General features: G+C 59.5%; 2 protein-coding genes across 5 annotated transcripts; both read left to right on the forward strand.

Annotated features, from left to right (window-relative positions):
• The first annotated feature begins 2,949 nt into the window (after positions 1 to 2,949).
• WDR81 (WD repeat domain 81) lies at positions 2,950 to 14,039 on the forward strand. Of its 3 annotated transcripts, XM_030861849.2 has the most exons (10): positions 2,950 to 6,894; positions 7,640 to 7,747; positions 7,990 to 8,180; positions 8,294 to 8,484; positions 8,732 to 8,897; positions 8,976 to 9,141; positions 9,827 to 10,516; positions 11,142 to 11,287; positions 11,577 to 11,756; positions 12,811 to 14,039. In XM_030861849.2, the coding sequence occupies exons 1-10, from the start codon at positions 3,219 to 3,221 to the stop codon at positions 13,129 to 13,131; spliced, it is 5,835 nt and encodes a 1,944-aa protein (XP_030717709.2). In that variant the 5' UTR covers positions 2,950 to 3,218; the 3' UTR covers positions 13,132 to 14,039. The 3 variants fall into 3 exon arrangements, 2 of the variants coding, with proteins under 2 accessions (XP_030717709.2, XP_030717711.2); XR_004040661.2 differs by lacking the exon at positions 12,811 to 14,039 and having other exon boundaries at positions 9,827 to 10,530; positions 11,577 to 11,715; XM_030861851.3 differs by lacking the exons at positions 11,577 to 11,756; positions 12,811 to 14,039 and having other exon boundaries at positions 9,827 to 10,530; positions 11,142 to 11,317.
• Positions 14,040 to 16,167: 2,128 nt separating this feature from the next.
• SERPINF2 (serpin family F member 2) lies at positions 16,168 to 21,423 on the forward strand. 2 transcript variants are annotated; one of them, XM_030861848.2, is made up of 9 exons: positions 16,168 to 16,243; positions 16,387 to 16,425; positions 16,546 to 16,608; positions 16,894 to 17,095; positions 17,552 to 17,695; positions 17,842 to 18,045; positions 18,487 to 18,629; positions 20,110 to 20,314; positions 20,944 to 21,423. In XM_030861848.2, the coding sequence occupies exons 1-9, from the start codon at positions 16,172 to 16,174 to the stop codon at positions 21,354 to 21,356; spliced, it is 1,485 nt and encodes a 494-aa protein (XP_030717708.2). In that variant the 5' UTR covers positions 16,168 to 16,171; the 3' UTR covers positions 21,357 to 21,423. The 2 variants fall into 2 exon arrangements, with proteins under 2 accessions (XP_030717708.2, XP_060146847.1); XM_060290864.1 differs by lacking the exon at positions 16,894 to 17,095 and having other exon boundaries at positions 16,172 to 16,243; positions 16,546 to 16,618.
• Positions 21,424 to 23,997: the final 2,574 nt, after the last annotated feature.

Here is a 23,997-nt window from a genome sequence, read left to right on the forward strand (position 1 = left end):
AGCTGTTACAGAACATTAGATCTCAAGATGTGGACTGCAGATTGCCTGCATCAGAATTATCTAGTGCTTGTTAAAAATTCAGATTCCACCCCCCCAAAAAAATCAGATTCCAGCGTCTCAATCAGAAGTACATAATAAAGTTTGAAAAACCATGGTTTTAGGGCTCAGACTGGGGAAGGTGTCAGTACCCCAGAAATCTTAGGGCACCAGTGCCCAGTATTGCAAGGACATCCCTGTTTAAGGGATGGAAAGAACTGTAAGAGATAAGGTTAGTTACACTCAAGGTCATTGCTGCATTGCAAGTCAAAACCACTAGAGGGCAGGGCACACACAAACTTGCAGAAAGAAAAAGTAACTCCTGTTCAGTCTAGGTAAGCTGAGAGAACAGCAAAGATCGTGCGGACCAAAATTTTATTGGTACTAAGAAGCACGCACAAAGGAACTTCCCTGGTGGTCCAGTGGTTAAGACTCCGTGTTCCCAATTCAGGGGGCCCGGGTTCGATCCCTGCTCAGGGAACTACATCCGCATGCTGCAACTGAAAGATCCCGTATACCGCAACTAAAGATCCTGCATGCCACAACAACAACAACAACAAAAATTCCACATGCCAAAACGAAGATCCTACATGCCGCAACTAAGACCCGGCACAGCCAAATAAATAAATATTTAAAAAAAAAAAAAAGAAGCAGTCTCTACCTCCAGACCATCCTTTGGTCTCAAGTACTCAGACCAATGTTGGGGATACAAGATTGTCAAGGAACACCTAATTTCCCTGGTGAAAAAAACAATAGTGCATGATGGTTACCAAAGGGGAAATGTCGGGGAGGGGAGGGATAAATTAGGAGCTTGGGATTATACATATATATTACATATATAAAATAGATTACCAACAAAGACCTACTGTATAGCACATGGAACTCTACTCAGTATTCTGTAATTACCTTTATGGGAAAAGAATCTGAAAGAGAATGGATATATGTATGTGTATAACTGAACCACTTTGCTGTACACCTGAAACTAAAACAACATTGTAAATCAACTGTACTGCAATAAAATTTTAAAAACAAAACAAATACTGCATGGCCAAGGAGTACGAAGAACATTGGTTTTAGAATGAGTTAGGCCTGGGTTTGAATCCTGGTCTACCACTTCTTAGCTATGTGACCTAAGCAAGTTACCTAAGGTAGTCAGCTTCCTCATCCTAAAAGGGATCTAAAGCTATCTTCTTAAAAGGGGTTGTGGGGCTTTCTTGGTGGCTCAGTGGTTGGGAATCTGCCTGCCACGGCAGGGGACATGGGTTCGATCCCTGGTCCGGAAAGTTCCCACGTGCTGCGGAGCAACTAAGCCCGTGCACCACAACTACTGAACCTGTGCTCTAGAGCCTGCGTGCCGCAACTACTGAAGCCCGTGCACTTAGAGCCCCGTGCTCCGTAACAAGAGAAGCCACAGCAATGAGAAGCCCACACACCACAACGAAGATTAGCCCCCACTCGCCGCAACCAGAAAAAGCCCATGTGCAGTAAGGAAGACCCAATGCAGCCAAAAATGAAAAATAAATAAATTAAAAAAAAAAAACGGTGGCTGTAAGTTATGACTGCCCAAGGTCATGTGACCAAGCACGTCAGGGGCTCTGGCTGCCCCTTCAAGAAAGATAGATGGAATTAGATCATGGCTGAGCCATTCCTGTCTCCTCTCTAATTAGGACTTTATTCTTTTCCTAAGTGCCTTTATGGAGCTCCCACATCTCCATACCAGACTCCTACATGAGGCAAACGCTCCTTCTAGGAGTGGGACTCAAAAAACGGACAGTGAGGGCTTCCCTGGTGGCGCAGTGGTTGGGAGTCCGCCTGCCAACGCAGGGGACACGGGTTCGTGCCCCGGTCCGGGAGGATCCCACATGCCGCGGAGCGGCTGGGCCTGTGGGCCATGGCTGCTGGGCCTGCGGGCCATGGCTGCTGGGCCTGCGCGTCCGGAGCTTGTGCTCCGCAACGGGAGAGGCCGCAGCGGTGAGAGGCCCGCGTACCGCAAAAACAAAAAAAAACAGTGGGTTCGCCGCAGACAACGGCCTATCTATCCTGCAAATGAGTCAGAACTGAGACCCCTTGAAGGAGTCCTGTAGTTTCGGTGCCAGCTCACTGGTTTCCGCTCCCTGTCCGTGCTGCACCCTCCCCCCAGCCACCGTGGCATCTGCAAGGCTCTGACCACAGCAGGCAGGCTCTGCAGCAAAGCAGAGGCAGATCTTCAACAGGAAGTCTTGGGGGAACATTTCCTCCCACGAACTCCAGGCCTTTGAGCCTGGGCCTCTTCTCTCCCTCAGATTGCCCAGAATTAAAAAAAAAAAAAAAAAAGGCGTTAAGAGGTCTGTCAGTGGGGAGGACTCCAGGGAAAAGGATCTGTGCACCACCTTCTAAGTCTCCATTCTGCCCCTTGGACAAGCCTCTTTGGAGGCTCTTGGTTTTCACCTGTAAAATATAAATAGTAACCGTCCCTCCTACCACACTGAGTGTTGTGAGGGCCAAATGGAATGTTACTGATGAAATATTCTGGAAAACTAAAAGCTCTTTTTTTTTGGTAGGCAGCATGGAGGCGGTGAAGGGACTTATGTCAAAAAGTCCCATCTCGGCTTCAGGTTTCTTCTCTGTAAAACCAGAGGGAGGTGGGGTGGTGGCAGGGATGGTCAGCCACTTAAAGTCCGCCATCTCTAGGGAAAGCCTCCCTAGGTCCGCGACCCAGCACATGAAGGAGGAAGTAGGGAGGGGAGGGGAAATTCCGTGGGTCGCTCAGCATCCCCCTCTCCTGCCCCTTTCACCCTGAGGAAGCGAAGCCGCCACCGGGCCCAGCAGAGCGCTGGAAGGGAGGGCGCCGAGGCCGGCCGGGCGGTGGCGCGGGCGGGAGGCGGGGTCCCCCGGACCAGTCGAGCCACGTGCGGTTGTTTCCGTGCCGGGGCGATCACGTGAGCAGCGTCAGCTGACCCGTCACGGTGGAGCCCGGCGGTGGCGCCCCGCATCCCCCGCCCTGCCGCTCCCGGAGTGCAGGACCTTGCTGAGGGGTAAGTGCGCCCCCGCGCCCACTCTGTCCCCGGCCCACCCCCGCCTCCTCCGCCCCAGCCCCTGTCCCTCTCCCATCCCCACACACCCGGCTCGGCACTCCGGAAGCTGTGGCGAGGAGGGCCGTGGCCGGGCTCAGCCCCGCGCCTCCCCCAGGCGGCCAGGAGGGGATGGCCCTGGGGAGCAGGGGGCGGGAAGTCGCTCTTACCACCGAGGCCGAGGGCTGGTCACCGCCCCCGAGCCCCGACATGGAGGAGCTGCTCCGGAGCGTGGAGAGAGACCTGAACATCGATGCCCGGCAGCTGGCTCCAGCCCCGGGGGGCACCCACGTGGTGGCCCTAGTGCCTGCGCGCTGGCTGGCCAGCCTCCGCGAGCGCCGGCTGCCCCCGGGACCGTGTCCCCGCGCTGAAGGCCTGGGCGAAGCGGAAGTCAGAACTCTCCTGCAACGCTCCGTGCAGAGGCTGCCGCCCGGTTGGACGCGAGTGGAGGTCCACGGGCTGCGGAAACAGAGGCTCTCTTACCCGCTGGGCTCCCTGCCTTTTGAGGAGGGGTCCGGCAGCCCGGAGACCCTCACTCGCTTCATGCAGGATGTGGCTGCCCAGAATTATCGCAACCTGTGGCGCCACGCATATCACACTTATGGGCAGCCCTATAGTCACAGTCCTGCCCCTGCAGCTGTCCCTGCCCTGGACTCAGTACGACAAGCTCTACAGAGGGTCTATGGTTGCCCCTTCCTGCCAGTGGGTGAAGCTCCCCAGTGCCCATCACATGCCAGAGATGGCCCCTGTCCTCCTCGGGGCAACCCTGCCTCTCCCAGTCTTCTGAGAGCTGAGGCGCTGTTGGAGTCGCCAGAGATGTTGTATGTGGTGCACCCCTACGTGCAGTTCTGCCTGCATGATGTGGTCGCCTTCAGCCCTGCCAAGCTGGCCAACAGCCAAGCCAAGGTGCTCTTCATTCTCTTCCGCGTGCTGAGGGCCATGGACGCCTGTCACCGCCAGGGACTGGCCTGCGGGGCCCTATCCTTGCACCACATCGCTGTAGATGAGAAGCTTTGCAGTGAGCTACGGCTGGACCTGAGTGCTTACGAGAAGCTCAGAGAGGATGAGAATGAGAAGATCTCTGTAGCAAGAAAGGGGGCAGGCATTGAGCCTGGAGAGGAGGGAGGAGGGGGACCTGGGTGTCCCACCTGCCAGGAGGAACTTAGGGACCTCGTGCTAGACTGGGTCCATGGCCGCATCAGCAACTTCCACTACCTCATGCAGCTGAATCGGTTGGCAGGTCGGCGGCAGGGGGACCCCAACTACCACCCAGTGCTGCCCTGGGTGGTGGACTTCACCACGCCCCGGGGGCGCTTCCGAGACCTGCGCAAGTCCAAGTTCCGCCTCAACAAGGGGGATAAACAGCTGGACTTCACGTATGAGATGACGCGGCAGGCGTTTGTGGCAGGTGGCGCGGGGGGCGGGGAGCCACCGCACGTTCCTCACCACATCTCTGACGTGCTTTCTGACATCACATACTATGTGTACAAGGCTCGGCGCACACCCCGGTCGGTGCTCTGTGGACACGTGCGGGCGCAGTGGGAGCCCCATGAGTATCCTGCAAGCATGGAGCGTATGCAGAGCTGGACACCTGATGAGTGCATCCCCGAGTTCTACACCGATCCATCCATCTTCTGCTCCATCCACCCTGACATGCCTGACCTGGACGTGCCGGCCTGGTGCAGCTCCAGCCAGGAGTTCGTGGCTGCCCACCGGGCGCTGCTGGAGAGCCGAGAGGTGTCCCAGGACCTACACCACTGGATTGATCTCACCTTTGGCTACAAACTCCAGGGCAAGGAGGCCGTGAAGGAGAAGAATGTGTGTCTGCACCTGGTGGACGCCCACACGCACCTGACCAGTTACGGCGTGGTGCAGCTCTTTGACCAGCCGCACCCCCGGCGCCTGGCCGGGGCCCCTGCTCTTGCCCCTGAGCCTCCACTCATCCCCAGGCTGTTGTTCCAGACCATCCAGGAGAGCACAGGCCGGGAGGACTTCCCAGCACAGCTGACGAATGGAACGGGCAGGCCGGTTTTGGAGGCCGCGCCCCGTGAGGCTGCCTGGGCCAGGGACATGCCCGTGGTGGGGGAGGATGACTTGGAGCAGGCCACAGAAGCTCTGGATTCCATCTCCCTCACTGGGAAGGCAGGTGACCAGCTGGGCCCCTCCTCCTCCTCCTCTTCTAGTCACGCCCCTCCAGGCCTCCTGCCTTTCTCGGGGGCCTCAACCTCTCGACCAGGCCGCCGGAACAAAGCTGCTGGGGTAGACCCCGGGGAAGGTGAGGAGGGCAAGATTCTTCTTCCGGAGGGCTTTGGTCCTCTGCAGGCTCTGGAAGAGGTGGAGAAACTGGGCAACTTCTTGACCAAAGGCCTGGGGGGCCGCTTGGAGGTGCCTCCGCAGCCCCAGGTCCAGCGCGCTGTGCTGCTGCGGGACCTCTTCCATCGGGACATGCAGGCGCTGGGCGTCCTGCTGGCTGAGATGGTGTTTGCCACCAGGGTCCGGACGCTGCCGCCTGATGCGCCTTTGCGGGTACGCTTCGAGGCTGTGCGGGGGCTCTGCACACGCCATCCCAAGGAGGTCCCTGTGTCTCTGCAGCCCGTGCTGGACACGCTCCTGCAGCTCAGTGGCCGTCAAGGCCCCGTGGTTGCAGGGAGGGGCAAGCTGGACCCGCTGTTCGAGTACAGGCCCGTCTCCCAGGGGTTGCCCCCGCCCTGCCCGGCCCAGCTCCTCAGCCCCTTCAGCTCCGTGGTTCCCTTCCCTTCGTACTTCCCCGCGCTGCACAAGTTCATCCTCCTGTACCAGGCGAGGCGCGTGGAGGACGAGGCCCAGGGGCGGGAGCTGGTCTTTGCTCTGTGGCAGCAACTGGGTGCAGTTTTGGGTGACATCACCCCCGAGGGCCTGGAGATCTTGCTGCCTTTTGTGCTATCACTCATGTCTGAGGAGCACACAGCCGTGTACACGGCCTGGTACCTATTTGAACCTGTTGCCAAGGCACTGGGCCCCAAAAATGCTAACAGGTACCTACTGAAGCCTCTCATTGGTGCCTACGAGAGCCCCTGCCGGCTACACGGGCGCTTCTACCTGTACACCGACTGCTTTGTGGCCCAGCTAATGGTGCGGCTGGGCCTGCAGGCCTTTCTCGTCCACCTGCTGCCCCACGTCCTGCAGGTGCTGGCGGGTGTGGAGGCCTCCCAGGAAGAAAGCAAGGGCCTGGCGGGGGCTGCAGAGGATGAGGAAAGTGGGCTCCCGGGGGCCAGGCCTAGCTCCTGTGCCTTTGGGGAGGAGATCCAGATGGACGGGGAGCCTGCTGCCTCCTCGGGCCTGGGGCTCCTGGACTACACGTCTGGCGTCAGCTTCCACGACCAGGCCGACCTCCCCGAGACAGAGGACTTCCAGGCCGGGCTCTACGTGGCCGAGTCCCCTCAGCCCCAGGAGGCTGAGGCCGTGAGCCTGGGCCGGCTGAGTGACAAGAGCAGCAGCAGCGAGACATCCCTGGGCGAGGAGCGGGTGGCAGACGAGGGGGGCGCCCCGGTGGACAAGAGCAGCCTCAGGTCGGGTGACAGCAGCCAGGACTTGAAGCAAAGCGAGGGCTCCGAGGAGGAAGAGGAGGAGGAGGAGGGCTGTGTGGTGTTGGACGAGGGGGAGGGGGAGGGGGAGCAGGATGAGGTCCCCGAGGCGTCTGAGCTCACGCTGTCCAACACGGTGCTGTCCATGGATACGGTCGTGGCCGGTGACGGTGGGGCTGACGGGGAGGAAGAAGAGGAACCACTGACCGAGCAGTCGGAGGGCAAAGAGCAGAAGATCCTTCTTGGTGAGTTCTCAGACCTGGAGGTGTTGGTCTAACACTCACCGTGTGTGGAGCCCCTGCCCTGTGCCAAGCAGTGGGTCGAGCAGATCCACACGCAGCAGAGCCATGGGCCTGCCCTGCTGGAGCTCACGTCCGTGCTGTAGGCAGTCTTCCATAAGCACGAGTTCTGTTAGTGCTACAAACAACAATGGCTGGCTACCACGAGGGAATATAACATGGGCTTAGATCTCATTTTCAGGGGTCAAAGAAGGCTTCCTTGGAAGTAGGGCCTGCTGGGGTTCAACGAGGAGGAGGTAGCTGGGCAAAAATGGCAGGCTCTGCGGTGGGAAGAGCGTTCCAGGCAGAGGGAACAGCCTGTGCGAGGCTCTGAGGCTGTCGTGGTTCCATTAAAGAATCTGTGAAAGGCCAGTGTGGTTAGACTGAGAGAGTGAAGAGAAGCGGAAGGGGAAGAGGCCAGAGGGGATGGTAGCCAGGGCCTCATTTCGCAGCTGGGGGAGATTCACTGAAAAGGTCACCCTCCTGCAGGGTATGCCCGAGTAGAGGTGCCTGGAGCAGCCCCAAAGCCAGACTCCCACAGGCCAGCTCTGCTGCTGCTAAAGGGAGGGTGGTGGCGTGGGGTGGCCAGGCGCTGGCTGGGCTCCTGGGCACAGTTGGAGTCCGCGTCGGCTAGGCGGGGTCCGTGGGGTGGGGTTGGGGAGTAGTGAGCCGCCGTTATCTGATGAGCTCAGGGCCTGCCCCCGCCCTGCAGATACGGCCTGCAAGATGGTCCGCTGGCTGTCCGCCAAGCTCGGCCCCACCGTGGCCTCTCGCCACGTGGCCCGGAACCTGCTCCGCCTGCTGACGTCGTGTTATGTGGGTAAGGCCGGGGATGGGGCTTCCTCCAGCCCTTTGCCCCTCTTCAGCCCCCTGTAGCGGATCCTTCCCACTTTCACCTCGGACCACCTCCTGGCCCGGTCCTGGGTCCCAGTCTGTAAGCTCCTTCCTTCCTTGGGTGAGGCACGGGGAGACCCCAAGCTAGAGTGAGCAGGAGTGGCCACTGCGGCCCCTGAAGGCCCACCTCCCCCCTGCCCTCCACTAGCTGTGGCCCTTCCTTGACAGGGCCCACCCAGCAGCAGTTCACCGTGAGCAGTGGCGAGAGCCCCCCGCTGAACGTGGGCAACATCTACCAGAAGAGACCAGTACTGGGCGATATAGTATCGGGGCCCGTGCTCAGCTGCCTCCTCCACGTCGCCCACCTGTACGGGGAGCCCGTCCTCACCTACCAGTACCTGCCCTACATCAGCTACCTGGTCAGTCACCGTTTGGCAGCCGGGGTCTGGGCGGCTGAGGGCCGACCCAGGACCTCTCTGGGTTCCCGGCGGTCTGTGAGGCAACCTGGCCCTCATCTGCTCTGTGGCCCTAGGTGGCCCCGGGTAGTACCTCAGGCCCCAGTCGACTGAACAGCCGCAAGGAGGCGGGGCTGCTGGCAGCGGTGACTCTGACCCAGAAGATCATCGTGTACCTCTCAGACACCACCCTCATGGACATCCTGCCCCGTATCAGTCACGAGGTCTTGCTGCCCGTGCTCAGCTTCCTCACTTCCCTCGTCACGGGGTAGGGCCCTGCACCACCCCACAGGGGAGCAGCCCGGCTGGGGGGCGACCTGGGGCGTGGGGCGTCAGGAGTGCTGGTTTTCATCCCCACCGGGTGACCCTGAGCAAGCCACACCTGTCTGTGCCTTCGTTTCCTCACCTGGTCTGGACCAGTGGGTCTTATAGCTCCTTTCGTTTATGGCTTTGGATAGATCTGGGAAAGCCCTGCAGAGGCAGTGGGGGCTGGAGCTTATAAGCTCTATTTCCAGGTTCCCAAGTGGAGCCCAGGCCCGGACTGTCCTGTGTATGAAAACCATTAGCCTCATTGCCCTCATCTGCCTGCGCATCGGACAGGAGATGGTCCAGCAGCACCTGAGCGAGCCCGTGGCCACCTTCTTTCAAATCTTCTCTCAGCTGCACGAGCTTCGGCACCAGGTGGGCAGACCTACCTGGCTGGGGTGGGCTGGCCAGGGGCTGTGGCCTCCGCTGACTCCCCGGGCTTCCTGCCCACAGGATCTGAAGCTGGAGTCCGTGGGCCGCAGTGAGGGCCAGCTGCCAAAGGTGGCCTTCTCCGATGGGCAGCTGCGGCTGGTGGACCCCACCCTGCTGGACGAGCTGCAGAAGGTGTTCACCTTGGAGATGGCGTATACGATCTACGTGCCCTTCTCCTGCCTGTTGGGTACTGGCCCATCACGTCCCCTCCCAGCCTCTGTGGCTACAACTCTTCCCCTGGGAGGGCCCCATGCTCCCCCAGTCCCTAGAGGCAGGAGTGGGTGTTAAACACAGTTCTCTGGGTCAGAGCAAAGGGATTTGGCCTTAGGCCCCTGAGTCCCCGTGACGTATAAACAGGGATTGAGCTTTGGCCAGCAAGGAGGCGCAGGAGCAGCCTGGCCTGTGCCTGGGGCAGGCAGGGCAGTCAGGCTGCCGGACTGACGTCTTAGCAGCCATCTGAGAGGAATTAGCAGCCCACTGTTCACGTAACTTCCCGTATAGGCCGGGCCCTGTGCCAAGCGTCTATGTGTGTCATCGCCCTGAATAGGATGAACAGTGCTGGTCAGATATGTTGTCATCCCACCACTGAAATCTAGCCTTTGGGAGGGAGAGCATGACCTGTCTTGTTCACCGTTCTGTTTCTGATGCCCAGCATGGCACGCAGCACATGTGGAAGATGCTCACGTGTCCATACTGAAGGAATGAATCCACGTTTTCCTGGGGAGGAAACAGGCTCAGAGATGAAGAGTTACTTGCTTAGAGTTGCGCAGACAGTACCTGCCCTGCCTTCTGTGGTTCCCAAGCCCGTGGGTAGGTGGTGGCAGTCACTTGCCATCTCCCCTAATCTCAGGACCTCTCCCGCTCCCATCCAGGTGACATCATCCGGAAGATCGTCCCCAACCACGAGCTGGTGGGGGAGCTGGCGGGGCTGTATCTGGAGAGCATGAGCCCAAGCCATCGCAGCCCTGCCAGCGTGGAGCCCACCGCGCCCAGCACCGGCCCTGAGTGGGACCTCCAGGGTGGGGGCTGCCCCCAGGACGACGGCCACTCGGGGACCTTTGGGAGCGTCCTGGTCGGGAACCGCATCCAGATCCCCGATGACTCCCAGCCTGAGAGCCCCGGCCCGCTGGGCCCCATCCCCGGGGTGGGTGGCGGGGACCTCGGCAGCCAGAGCGAGGACAACGTGCTGAAGCGGAAGCTGCCGCGGAGCGTGCACGGCCTGAGTGGGAACTGGCTGGCGCACTGGCAGTACGAGATCGGCGTGAACCAGCAGGATGCCCACTTTCACTTCCACCAGATCCGCCTGCAGAGCTTCCCCGGCCACTCAGGGGCCGTCAAGTGTGTGGTGCCCCTGAGCAGCGAGGACTTCTTCCTGAGTGGCAGCAAGGACCGCACCGTGCGCCTCTGGCCCCTCTACAACTCTGGGGACGGCACCAGTGAGACAGCCTCACGCCTCGTCTATGCCCAGCACCGCAAGAGTGTCTTCTTTGTGGGCCAGCTTGAGGCCCCGCAGTGTGTGGTGAGCTGTGACGGGGCTGTGCACGTCTGGGACCCCTTCACAGGTGAGCGGGCCCAGGTGAGGCCTGTTCTGTTGCTGCTGTCCTGTACTCCACCAAGGGTGGTGGGTTGGGGTATAATGGTATGTGGTTGAGGGTGACCCGCTGAGGCCACAGAGAGGAGCATCTAAGACTCAGAATCCGTCATACCCAAGTTTGAATCGGCTCTGCCAACTTACTTGCCGAGTGACCTTGAGCAAGTCACTCTGCTGCTCGAAGTATCAGTTTTCCTATCTGCAAAATGGGAATCGGAACAGCTGCTTTAGAGGATAATGCATAGGGGTTTAGCTTAACGTGGAGCACGTAGTACCTGGTTGGTAAACAGTTGCTCACATATTTTTTGTCATCATTGTAGGCAGAAATAAGGTTAGAAAGCAGGGGTTAAGGAGGTAGAGTAGCATTGAGGTAGGTGGTGGGGAGGTAGCTTTCGGCGAGGGTGCTGTGTGAAGAGAGGGGCCTGGCTTGGCCACGGAAGTAGGAAGGTGGGAGGGTCAAGAAACATCTTTCGCAGCATTTATTGAGGTTTCCTGGGATGTGGGAGGCAGGTACGGGGTGGGTTGGGGGGATAGGAGGAGTCGGGGCTCTTCCGTCAGTGGCCGGGACCCAGATCCACCGTGCCTTTCCTTCCCAGGGAAGACCCTTCGCATGGTGGAACCGTCGGACAGCCGGGTGCCCCTGACCGCTGTGGCTGTCATGCCCGCCCCCCACACCAGCATCACCATGGCCAGCTCTGACTCGACCCTGCGCTTTGTAGACTGCCGGAAGCCTGGCCTGCAGGTCAGGGCATCCTGTTCCCTGAGCCCTGGCCTGGGTGCCTGGCAGGGAGGAGAGACCCCTGAAGAGAGGAGGCCAGGGCAGAGTTTCTCTTTGGTGACAGATCATCTGTGGCAGCAAACCCTGGGGGGTGGGGGGTGGGGCTCTGGCTCTGGGATTTGGGGAGCCCCCCCCTTGATCGGGGACGAGGCTCAGGCCTTCCAGCTGTGTGGGTTGGGGGATGAACTGGACCTCGGGGAGATGCGGGTTGGAGCAGGCTGTGGCGCCTCAGCTTGTCTTCCTCTGCCCACAGCATGAGTTCCGCCTGAGCAGCGGGCTGAACCCTGGGCTTGTCCGCTCCCTGGCTGTCAGCCCCAGCGGCCGGAGTGTGGTGGCCGGCTTCTCCTCGGGCTTCATGGTGCTCCTGGACACCCGTACGGGCCTGGTTCTGCGTGGCTGGCCTGCCCATGAAGGGGACATCCTGCAGATCAAGGTGACAGACCAGGTTCCCTTCCCCTCCTGGCTGACTGCTCCAGCCGTCACCTCTGCTTAGAGCCCACCCAGGACAGGCTCCAGCTGACCTCCCTTATACCTGCCCGAGGACTGGTGGGCAGGGAGGGTCAGGAGCCAGCTGCACCATGGGGGCCTCGGCAGGAGGCTGGCCGCTGGGTGGAACCGGGGGGCCGAGCTGACCCTGCTGCTTCCTGGTGATGTTCTAATGAGTAACCCTTGTCCATATTTGTCTTACTTGGAGGATCAGGGGTCGGGCCCTGTCCATGACCCAGTCAGGTTAAATAAAGCTCAGCTGGGAGGCTGTTTACTGCCCCCAGACCACTGAGCAGAGTCCATGCCCCCAGCTGGGCTGTCCCGGTGCGGGCAGGGGCGGATCGGGCATGGGAATCCTGCCCCCACCTCCACCCCCAGCCCATTTTCAATCACAGACCTCAGGGAACTGCTCAGGGAGGTGCAGGAGGGGAGGAACAGGGCTCTTTGTGGGAGGGTTTTTCCAGGCAACTGGGACTCCCTCCCCATCCTAAGCGGCAACGAGGGGACATGCACTGCCACTGCTGGGGGCAGGCAGCCCCCGGTTCCCTCCAGGGCCCCCAGGGGATCCTGGGTTCTGGGTGCCTCTAAATTCTGACTTTCCAAGAAAGCATCAGGAGGTCTCTGGGGTCAGCCTGGGTGTTAATCCTGGCTCTGCCACTTATTGGTTCTGTGACCTTGTATGATTACTTAACTTTCCTGAGCCTTAGTGTTTTCCTCTGTAAAATGGGAACAATGACAACACCTTCCTCATAAAGTTGTTATGAAGGTTAACCACGGTAAGACGTGTAATGTACCTAATACAATGCTTGACGTAGTAAGTGCCCAAATTATAATGATGACTAGGTTGATGACACTTAATATATTCCTGTTAACTAACGTTGATATAACGTGGGAGGGTGGCAGCCTGTCCCCGGCTCAGGACACCCTGTCCTCCTGGGAGATCCTGTGGGAGGAAACAGGAAGACCCTGGGCCCTGCTGAGGCTCTGCTCTCCCCGGGCAGGCAGTGGAGGGCAGCGTCCTGGTCAGCTCCTCCTCTGACCACTCCTTGACTGTCTGGAAGGAGCTGGAGCAGAAGCCCACGCATCACTACAAGTCCACCTCCGACCCTATCCACACCTTCGACTTGTACGGCAGCGAGGTGGTAACTGGCACCGTGGCCAACAAGATTGGTGTCTGCTCCCTGCTTGAGCCGCCTTCCCAGGCCACCACCAAGCTCAGCTCCGAGAACTTCCGTGGCACGCTCACCAGCCTGGCCTTGCTGCCCACCAAACGCCACCTCCTGCTGGGCTCAGACAACGGGGTCATCCGCCTCCTGGCATAGTCCGAGGCAAGAGCTGGCCAGGCGGAGGTGGGCACACGTCCTCCGGGAGTCCATCCCTCACCTTTGTTTCCCCAGCAGCATCCCTCCTGGCAAGCCTCAGGCCCCATGCCCTGGGTACCCACATGGCCTGCCAGCTAAGGTGGCCTGGAGGTCTGGGCTCCTGAACCCCCAGAGCCACTGAGGCTGCCAGAAGGGATCTCGTTCATGGCTTGGGGCGATGCTGCCCCACCGAGCCAGCAGGAAGCAAGAGCGAGAGCCTGGGGAAGGCATTGCTGCCCTCTCTTCTCCCCAGCTCCACCCTCTGCATCCACATGGGGACAGGAAGCTCTGGGAAGGGGAAGGGAGACTCTCCCTGCCTAGCCAGTCTCCAGCCACAGCACCCCTTGCTGGGCTCTCTCTGCCCCTGTCCTGCAAGGACCGGGACGCCACCACAGTCCAGGACACTGATGGTGCTTGGACTCCAGCCTCTAAGGGCTGGCCATGGTCCAGGAGTTAGGGGCCTTGGGCAGTGGTTTAAGTGTCCTCCCAGCCAGGCCCTGCCCAGTGTGGGACCAGTAGGGGAAGAAAGAGGGCAGGACCAAAGGAGAGAAGATGGACTGGGCCCGGTGGTGCCTGCCAGGAGCAACCCCATGCCTTGCCTGCCCACCTGTCACCACAGTGTTTGTGCCTTGAGTTGATGAGACCGCCCCTGGGTCCAGAGTCCCTGGGGGAGCAGGTCCAAGACCCTGAAAGAAGGGGCAAGAAGGGTCATCTCTGCATCTCAGGTCTCCCTCCCCCAGGGGACAGGAAGACCCAGGCATCCCCGGGCCCTCACGTTCTGGAGCAGAGATGAGGTCTGGGGCTGGGCCTCTGCTGCTTTCTCACTATTTGCAATAGATGTAAATATGATCAATAAATTCTTTGGAAGAGCCGTGGAACCGAGTGAGGCTTCTCTCTTTTTCGGCCGTGCAGTGGAAGCGCGGAGCCCCAACCCCTGGGCCACCAGGGAGGTCCCTGAGTGAGGCTTTTCCTGACGACGGTGCCAGGGTGGGGAAAAATTGAGACCCTGCAGCTTCCGGGACAGCGAGGAGAGGGTGAGGAGGTGCGGAGGCAGCCCGATCACTGTTCTTCAGGCGGTACTGGGTACAGGGCTTCTGGTTCGTGCAGCCCCAGGCCAGTTTGCAGAACCCTCACCCTTGAGGAGGGTAAGGAGGTATTGCTCCCGATGAAGTAGGGTGCTGGGAGAGGCTGTGTCCCTCCGCATCTTTCCTGTCCCCACCCCTGCCGTCTGGATCCAGGCTGGAGGCATCCAACCAGGAGCCTGGGCATGTGAGGGTTGAGGATGGGCATCCTATCCTGGGTTCCTGCATCATCTCTTGCAGCTTCCGCTTCCCTCCTCTTGGGAGGGGGAGGCAGTTATGGGGCAGAGGAAAGGACATTGGAACTAGGAACCTGGATGTAACTCTGAGCCCAGCTCTGTGTCCTTGGGCAGGTCACACAGCTTCTCTGTGCCTAAGACAGGGATAACCTCTCACTTCACGGGGTCACTGGAAGGCCCCTGTCCTTCCTGGATCTGCCCTCCGGCTGAGGACAACCTCATCGACCGTCTCCTGAACCTCCTTTCTCCGGGCTTAAGTGGGACCCACATCTACGGGGGTTCCAGGTAGCTGTCCCAGTATTAGATGCCTTGGCGGGAAAGGGGTTTTTGGTCCTAATATCAATGTTTAACCGGATGTGCAGGTCAATGTTTACCAGAAGAGAAAGCAATTGGAACAGGGGTTGGCTGAGAGCAAAGGTCCTGGTGGCAGGGGAGGGCTCAGCCGGGCTGGCTGGAACCCGGGCACAGCGTGGGGAGCACCCAAGTGGGGCCAGAGGGACATCGTGTGCAGCGGCGAGGAGCCTGCCGAGGTAAGATGGGTGGCTTGGCCTGGAGCTGCCCACCTTGCCGAGGGGGTCTGGGCTGAGTTTATTCAGGAGACCTGTCACTTCTCCGCCTCCTGGGGTGATGAGGAACCAAGGTGGAGGTTCTGGGGGGAGTCCCTCTGGGAAATGAAAGCCTGGAAGCCTTTTCTTGCCAGGAAGATTCAAAAGCCCAGGTGGGAGATCAGGGCCCTGGCCAAGGGTCCTTGTGTGGGATGGGGATGGGGCCAGGGGTGATAGAAGGATGCTTGAGATGGGGGCGGGATGGGTGTGTGTGAGACCTGCTCCGAGGCCGGACCAAGACCTGCCCATCCGCACCCGCCAGCCTGGCTTCCCGGAGCCAGCCTGGGGCAGAGAGAGGGCCAAGTCCTGTGTTTTCCGTAAGTCCAAAGGTGGCTCTGGCCAGAGTCATTCATTGGGCTCTGCTGTTGGGTCAACAAGGCCAGTCTCTGGCCCAGCCCACCACCCCTGCTGAGACCACAGTCCCGTCCACCCTTGTGGGCAAGAGCAGACCAGCCAGAAAAGGTGGGCTGATGGACAGCCAGTTGGATAGGAGCTCCGGGGTGGAAGCCTCAGTACGGAGGAGGCTTCAGGGCAGGCGCCTCCCACAAGAGGGCCCTTGGGCTAGACTGACAGCAGCCATTGCTGAGTGCCAGGCCGTGTAGTCAGGGCTCACGAAGACTGACTTAGGTTGGTCTCCGCGATACACATGGGTAGAGGTAGGGACTTTCGCCACCATTTTACAAGATGAGGCAAAGCCCAGAGGGGTTAAGGGGGATGTCCTACGGCCTCTGCCAAGAGGCACAGCCTGGATTCAAACCCAGGTCTGACTCACAACACCAGGCCTTGAAGAATGGGGACATGTTTTTGTTTGGGTAATATTTTCCCCCTATGAACAAAAACATTTTCAGTGCATGAAAAGTGAACAATCAGAAAACGCAAAGGGGAAAAAGCAACTCAGGGGGGAGTTCAAGCAATTCACCGCTCAGAGGGCTGTGCTTTGGGCGTGTGTGCTGCCGCTGTCGCTGTCCCCTCCTTGGTGACGGCTCAGGGCTTCGGCTGCCCGTGAGCGTGAGGGTGGGATTCCACGGCGGGTGTGGGCGCGAGGAAGGAACGGAGGCTTCCCATCCCGCACAGGAACATGGCGCTGCTCTGGCTGCCTGAGCTTGTCCTTGTGCTCAGCTTGTCCTGCCTGCAAAGCCCCTGCTCAGCGGTGAGCCTGGGCCGCGGTCTGGGTGGGGCGGGGAGGCGGCTACGGGAGACGCCAGGGGTCCCGGGGAAAGAGGAGGGGGGCAGGGTCGAGGGAGGTCTTGGCTTTAGGGGTTCCCTCGCCTCTCCTCGTTCCTTTCTCAACAGTTCTCTCCCGTGAGCACCATGGAGCCCTTGGGCCTGCAGGTACTGGGGAGAGAGAGGCACGGCAGGGAGGAAGGCCCCAGGGGGCCTCGCCTGTGGCTGGTGCAGGGTGGGGAGACCTGTGGGAAGGGTTGCTCTCCATCTGCTTCCTCCTTTCTTCAGCTGATGAGTGGGCAGACCCAGCAGAAGCTACCCCCACTTTCCCTCCTCAAGTTGGGCAACCAGGTACAACCAGGTGGGGCTGGGGAAGAGTGGGCGGGGCCTGAGGGAGGAGGGCCATCGGCAGGGGCAAGGAAGTGGGCAGGGCCTGAGGGTGGCAGTGAGGCTGAGGCCTGAAGGGAGAGGGTGGGATGAACCAGAGGAAGGGACCTAGTCCCCTGAATGCCATTGCCCATGTCTGGACTGGGACAAGGCCCTGCTGTCCCCAGCACAGGGGCTTTGAAGGAGATCTTCAACACAGAACCTGGAGCTGACCCCTTGACCCCACTGACCCCTAATCTGTCCCTGCAGGAGCCTGGTGGCCAGACTGCCCCAAAGAAGGCCCCAGGAGACTGCGAGGGGCCCCCAAACCCGGAGCAGACCCGCAGGCTGGCCCAGGCCATGATGGCCTTCACCAGAGACCTCTTCTCCCTGGTGGCCCAAAACTCCACCAGGCCCAACCTGATCCTGTCGCCTCTGAGTGTGGCCCTGGCACTGTCTCACCTGGCACTAGGTACTATGGGAGCACCTGTCCAGACCAGCAGAGCTGGGAGGCCAGTAGGAACTCATTACCTACCCCAGAGTTTACGAGCAGGTGCTTCCTCCATCAGGGTCACTTGGATGTTTGGTAAAAATGCAGACTCCAGTCTCTGTGAATGAGAATCCCAGGGATTGGGCCCAGGATGTGCTTCTGGTGATTTTTGTGCAAGAATATGATAGGTACAACGTCTCCGTTGGACTGGAGGGTCTCACTGTGGGACCTTCCCCAGAGAGGGAAGGCCATAGGGTGAGGTTGCCCAGATTGGCAGCAACAGAGCTGAAAGCAAACTTGGGAGTCCTGTCCCTCAGACCAGTTCAGGATATGGGAGGAGAAAGCGCGGTCTCGTGGGCATGCGCACTGTAGGTATTCAAGAGGGATGGGAGAGGGCAGTGGGGGCGGGAAGGACCACAGCTGCTGTGTCCCCTCCAGGTGCTCAGAACCAAACGCTGCAGAGGCTGCAGCAGGTGCTGCACGTGGACTCAGGGCCCTGCCTCCCCCACCTGCTCAGCCGCCTCTGCCAGGACCTGGGCCCTGGGGCTTTCCGATTGGCTGCCAGAATGTACCTGCAGAAAGGTAGGTGCTGGTGGCAGACACTCTCTAGGTTGTGCCCTGGGGTGGACAGGGGTGAGGGAGACGGGTGTGGACTCAGGCAGCCAGTCGGAGCACAGGTGGTTGTGGGGCCCAAGTGCTGGCAACAGCCTGTGGGCCCTTCTGTGCAGGATTTCCCATCAAAAAGGACTTCTTGGAACAATCAGAACAGCTCTTTGGTGCAAAGCCCATGAGCCTGACGGGAAGGAAGAGGGATGACCTGGCAAACATCAACCAATGGGTGAAGGAGGCCACAGAGGGGAAGATTGAGGATTTCCTCTCAGATCTGCCAGATGACACAGTGTTGCTTCTCCTCAATGCCATCCACTTCCAGGGTGTGCTTCTCCCCTTCTCGGCTCCCTGCCCGCAGACCCTACCCCTGCCCTATAGGCACGCTTTTTTCTGAGGGTCCCTCTTCCTCCCCAGGCCTGGGCCGGGAGGGTAGGAGACAGGTAATGGTGTGGCAGGACGGAGGCCCAGGAACTGGATGGGGCTGTCGTGGAGAGAGTTCCCTAGGAGGAAACCGAGTCTTAAAAGACCCAGGGGAGGTTCCTGGGAACGTGGCAGGGCAGGGGAGAACGCAAGCCCAGGTTCTACAATCACTCCAGGGAACAGACCTCAGATTACCTGTGTATCACCTGGCACAGCACCCCCTGGTGCTCCAGCCTCCACCTTTCATCCCTTAAATGGGTTCTGGGTGGGATGGGGAAGAGACTGGTGGGGTAGAATCTACCTTGGTCCCAGTCTATATGGCCCCTGCCCTCTGCTGGATTCAGGCTTCTGGAGGAGGAAGTTCGACCCGAATCTCACGCGGAGAGACACTTTCCACCTGGACGAGCAGTTCACGGTGCCGGTGGACATGATGCAAGCCCGCACGTACCCGCTGCGCTGGTTTCTGCTGGAGCAGCCTGAGATCCAGGTCACCCTTGACTCCTCAGCCTGGGCTTGGGTGCTGGGAGGTGGAGAAGAGAATGGGCCCCTGTGGGGCAGGCACAGGGGTCAGGGGTGTGCCGCACCTTCCTTGCAGTCACGCCGCTGGGGCGGGTGGCTCTGGAAGGTCTCGCTGTACCCCCATCCAGGGAAACTGAGGCTCCAGGCACTGCGGGTTTAGTGGAGCACAAGGAAACAAGATCCCTGCTCTGGGGAGGGAAGACACACAGTGCACGAGCAAACGTAAATCAACAGGCTAATTTCAGAGAGTGGGGGGAAGGTATTTTAGCTAGAGGGGTCAGGGAACCTTCTCTGACGAAGGGACACTGAGTTGAGTCCCAGGTGATCTTCGGTTATGGGGGTTTATTACAAGGACCCATGGGTCATGGGGCAGCACAGGGCCTCAGCACCCTGAAGCCTGGGAGATGCGACCTGAGCTCTCACACGGTGCTCCTTGGAAGGGAGGATCTGTCAGCATCCTGATGGAACATTCTGATTAGAGAGAGCGCTGTGTCAAGCTATCTCAGGTGCAGCCTCCCTCGCTTCCAGCCTAAACACGGTCCCCTTGGCCTAAGCGGCTGATCCCTGGGCCAGTCGGCCGTGGCTGAGACCGCAGTGTTGGTTAGTTTCACAAGGCCTCTTCTGAGAGGGGCTGTGGGTGAGGCAGGCCCTCGGAGCAGTGTCCCTGCTTCTCTCCGGTTCCCCCGACACGTGGCCCATCTGGTTCGCCTCCCCACCAGTTCTATTCCTGCTGCCCCTTCCCGCCAGGCTGTGTCCTGCCCACACTTCCTTCACCCTTCCGTCTCCATCCTTGGCCCTCCTTGGTCTTCCTCTTGTCTCGCCCGCCCTCTGCGGGCTGGCCCGGGTAGCCAGACACTGGCACTCCCCCTCCCGCCACAGGGGTCCTGCCCTCTGGGCGCTCTGCCTGGAGCCCGAGGAGTGACATCCACCAGGGCCCACGGAGCCCAGTGTTTTTCACACTTCTTTAGCTGCGGAAACTCTGTTCACATGAAATCTCACCCCAAATCACAGTATAGATACACAGCCAGGCAAAGTCACAGTTGGAGGAGAGAGGAGTGGATAGGGTACCACCCTTGACAGCGGCTCCTCTGCTAGGGCAACCTGGTCCATTGTACGCATGGAAGTGAGAGGCGGACACAGGGGGTTCCTCACCCTGAGTCACGGGCTAGCTGGTAGCAGAAGAGGAGAGAGAAAACTACCAGTTACTGAGTGAGCGCCGCCTACGTGCACACGCTCGGCCAGAAGCTTTAAAAGCTTCTCTCTTTCCGTCACGTGTCAGCCGGCAGTGTGTGCAGGTAGTGTTACTCCACGGGTGAGGAAGCGGAGGCTCAGAGAGACCCCGCACACACCTGTGAAGGATGGAGTGTCTCCTAAGCGATGCCGGCCCAGTCCCCATGTCGGCCTGGGTGCTCTCTGGTCCTCACGCCGTCTCCTTGCCTTGTCTGTAGGTGGCTCATTTCCCCTTTAAGAACAACATGAGCTTCGTGGTCGTTGTGCCCACCCGTTTCGAGTGGAACGCGTCCCAGGTGCTGGCTAGCCTGAGCTGGGGCGTGCTGCACCAGCCCTTGCTGCGGGAGAGGCCCACCACGGTCCAGCTGCCTAAGCTGCACCTGAAATACCAAATGGACCTGGTGGCCATCCTCAGCCAGCTGGGTAAGGAGGCCGGGCGTGGGACAGCTCCCGGCTCAGCCGGACAGGGTGGGTGAGGAGGAAGCCCCCCAGCCGGCAGGCCTGAGTCAGAGCTAGACGTGCGTCCTGGCCTTTTCTGGGGCTTAGGGAGGTGAGAGGGTTTGATGTGCACCCTCGGACTCTCTGTCCTGGGCAGGGGGTGGGGCAAGGGAATGAGGACCTGCTCTGCCCAAGACTGAGCACCGCAGAGAATCCTGGGTGGAGAGCCAGGGGTGGCATGTGAGCCTCGCTGGCTCTGCTGCGAGAGGCACGAGGAGCCCACCACGTACAAAGAGCTGAGTCTCACGGGGGTCGGCAGAGGAGGAATCAGGTACTTACAATTCAGCGTTAAGTGATAAGACAGAGGGCTTCTCTCTAGTCCACCCAGGGAACTATTGAAAAGGCATCTGTCTGGACTTCGGGGCAGGGGCTCAGGGAAGGCTTCCCGGAGGAAGGAACCTTTAAGCTGATACGTGCAGGTTAAATAGAAGTTAACCGGCAGTCTGTGGGTTCAAGGTGCTCCCTGGCCGGGACGCCAGACACCCTCCCAGGCAGGTCCATGCAGCGTGTGGGGCAGAAGGCAGCTCTGACCAGCCATCTCCTGGCCTGGGCAGGCCTGCAGGAACTGTTCCAGGCCCCGGACCTGCGCGGGATCTCAGACCAGAGCCTGGTGGTGTCCAGCGTGCAGCATCAGTCCACCCTGGAGCTCAGAGAGGCCGGCGTGGAGGCGGCCGCGACAACCAGCACGGCCATGTCCCGCATGTCCCTCTCCTCCTTCAGCGTGAACCGCCCCTTCCTCTTCTTCATCCTCGAGGACAGCACGAGCCTGCCTCTCTTTGTGGGCAGCGTGAGGAACCCCAATCCTGGCGCGCAGCCGGAGCTCAAGGAGCAGCAGGACTCCCCTGACAACAGGGACTTCTTCCAGCACCAGAAAGGCTTCCCCCGCGGAGACAAGCCGTTCGGCCCTGACTTAAAACTTGCGCCCCCCTCGGAGGAGGATTACCCCCAACCTAGCAGCCCCAAGTGAGGGGCTTGGCCGCCAGCAGCCCGAGTCCCTGCTTGGACCAGCCTCTCAACTCATGTCACTCTTTCCAAACAGCTTTGTGGGATTGCGGGCGGGGGCCTGGGGCGCGGTCTGGCAGAGGGGAGGAGGGGAGCCAGTCTCTCTTCTCCTCTTGGGGGGTTTGGGGAGGGGCGGCGCTGGGAGGAGGGCAGGCATCGGGGAACCGTGGGCCTTGATCCAAAGGGGTTCAGAGGGTGTCCTCGTCTGGGGCTTGGGCGGAAGGGCAGCTGTGGATTCATTTTTGTCAGGAAGGTAGGTAGGTTATTCCCTAAATTGGCTGGGTCGCCTCCACGCCTGTTTACCAGAGAGGGAGGGCCGGGGAGGAGTGGACACCTGGCTGGGGAGATGGGGTGGCCCGGGGGTGCCGAGCACTGTTGTGGGATTAAACATGTGGGTGGAGGTCGAGCCTCTGCCCTGAGCTGCCCAAGGCCCAGCAGCCTCCAGACCACCCCGTGGCCTCAGTCTCCCCGCTGGTCCTCGGAGGTACCAACACTGCCAGGACTCCCCTTTTTTCCTCTCCCCTCTGTCCCCCCTGCCCGGTGTCTCAGTGGCTGAGGGGTGGGGGGCGTTAGCTCCCAAAGGCTCTTTTGTAAAGTTTTTGTAGTGATTTTTATGCCACCTGAATAAAGAATGAATGGGCGTGTCTGCTGTGATGTCACTGTTTGGGGCGTGGGTGGGAGCAGGGGGGCTGGAGGAAGGCGGGAGGAGGCCACGGGCTGGGCCCCCAGGAGCAGCAGCCCTCTCTGTGCCACGTTTGGCCTCTGGTCACTTGCCAGCCCTTCTCCACCGTGCCGTCCCTCTGACTTCACCAGCCCTGCCCAGGGCCACCCCCTTGCCAGCCTGGCTCTGCTCTCAGCCTGTTCCTCTCTACGGACCTCAGGCATCCGGCAACAAAGGCGGCTCAGAATAGCACCAGCCTCCTGGTTTGGGAGAAGAACTGGCAATTAGGGAGCTTGAGGAGTTTCTAATTACACGCCAGCCCTTCTGCCTGGAGCTGGCGCCCGCCAGACGGGGGCGGGCAGGCTGCCGGGAGCACCGGCTCCAGATGGAGGCTGTCAGCGCCTGAGGATTTGGGGGAAGCAATTGGGGGCACCTTGGCACAGAGCTGGGGGCAGCCCTTGTCTGTGAGTATAGGGTGTCCATGTGGCAGCAGCCACCTGCGGCCCTGTAGTGCGGTGGTTAAGAGCAAGTCCCTAGGATGGGATCTTGCTTCTTACAGACCAGCGGTGTGTGGAGATGGGGAGTAAATCCACAGTGAAATACATGGCATGTCAGAGGGTGGTGAGAGCTCTGGTCAGAAGTAAAGCAAGGAGGGCCTCCCTGAGGAGGTGACTTTTGGAGCAGAGACTAGAAGGAGGCAAGGGTGGGTACTATGGGGACATCCTGGGGAAGAGTGTCCTGGGCAGAGGAGTGGGAGCTGCTCAAAAGGTTCAGGATGATCAGGAGATCCGTGGGGCTGGAGTGGAAGGGGGGAGGGGGGAGATGTAGGAAGGAATCAGAGAGGAACTGAGGGCAGACCACTGAGGGATTTAGGGCCCCTGTAAAGACAGTTGTTGTTATCTTAGGAGAGGTAAGCGATAACTGGAAAGTTAAGTCAGCAAGCCCACCAGCTTAATTTACCTCCTGAGTTTTTCTCAGCTCTCTCTTCCTCTCCATTTGGGCTCTAGCCACAGTTTGGATCTAGCCATCACTCCCGAGGGTCACGGCTGTCGCCTCCCGGGTTCTCCGTGCTGCCGGTCTGGCTGCCTTAACTGCATCCTCCGCCCCGTAAATACTAGTCAAGTGCTTTCTGTGTGCCCAGCAGCTCCCCAGGTTCTGGGGCTGCAGCGATGAAAAAGCCAACAAGACCTCTACCCCCCAGAGCCTACATCTGGTGGTAGAGTGGTCTAGACAATAAACAAGTTAAATTTGGGGGTTGAAGTATAATATGCCAAGTACACAAGTCATAAATGTATCTAAGCATAATGAATTTGTTTCACGAACCAAGTACCCCTGTGAAACCAGTACTCAGATCAACGAACAGTACTCACTCTCCTGGCTTCTGATAACAGACTCGTTTTTTCTGGTTTTGAACTTTATGTAAAGGAATCGTGCAGTCTGTCCTCCCTTGTGCCTGGCTTCTTTCATTCAACCTCCTGTTCGTGAGATTCATCCGTGTCGTTGGGGATGGAAATTATTCATTCACTGTGGAAGGCTTTTTTTTTTTTTTTTTAATTTATTTGTTTAGTTGCACGGGGTCTTAGTCGTGGCAGGCGGGCTCCTTAGTTGCAGCAGGTGAACTCTTAGTTGCGGCATGCGTGTGGGATCTAGTTCCCTGACCAGGGATCGAACCCTGGCCCCCTGCATTGGGAGCATGAAGTCTTAACCACTGTGCCACCAGGGAAGTCCCGGTGGAAGGCTTTAACTGAGGGGCACCATGGTCTGAGGTAAGCTCTGGCAGGCTCATTTGGCTTCTGTGAGGAGAACAGACTTAGAGGCACAAATGCAGGAGGAGGGAGGCTGGTTAGCAGACAAGAGACATGGGTGGCTCGGCCCAGGCTGCCGGCTCTGGAAATGCAGGAAAGTGGTCAGACTTCAGGTATATTTTGCAGGTAGACGTTATAGA

The sequence above is a fragment of the Globicephala melas genome, chromosome 20, assembly GCF_963455315.2.
Source record: "Globicephala melas chromosome 20, mGloMel1.2, whole genome shotgun sequence".
Lineage (NCBI taxonomy): Eukaryota > Metazoa > Chordata > Mammalia > Artiodactyla > Delphinidae > Globicephala > Globicephala melas.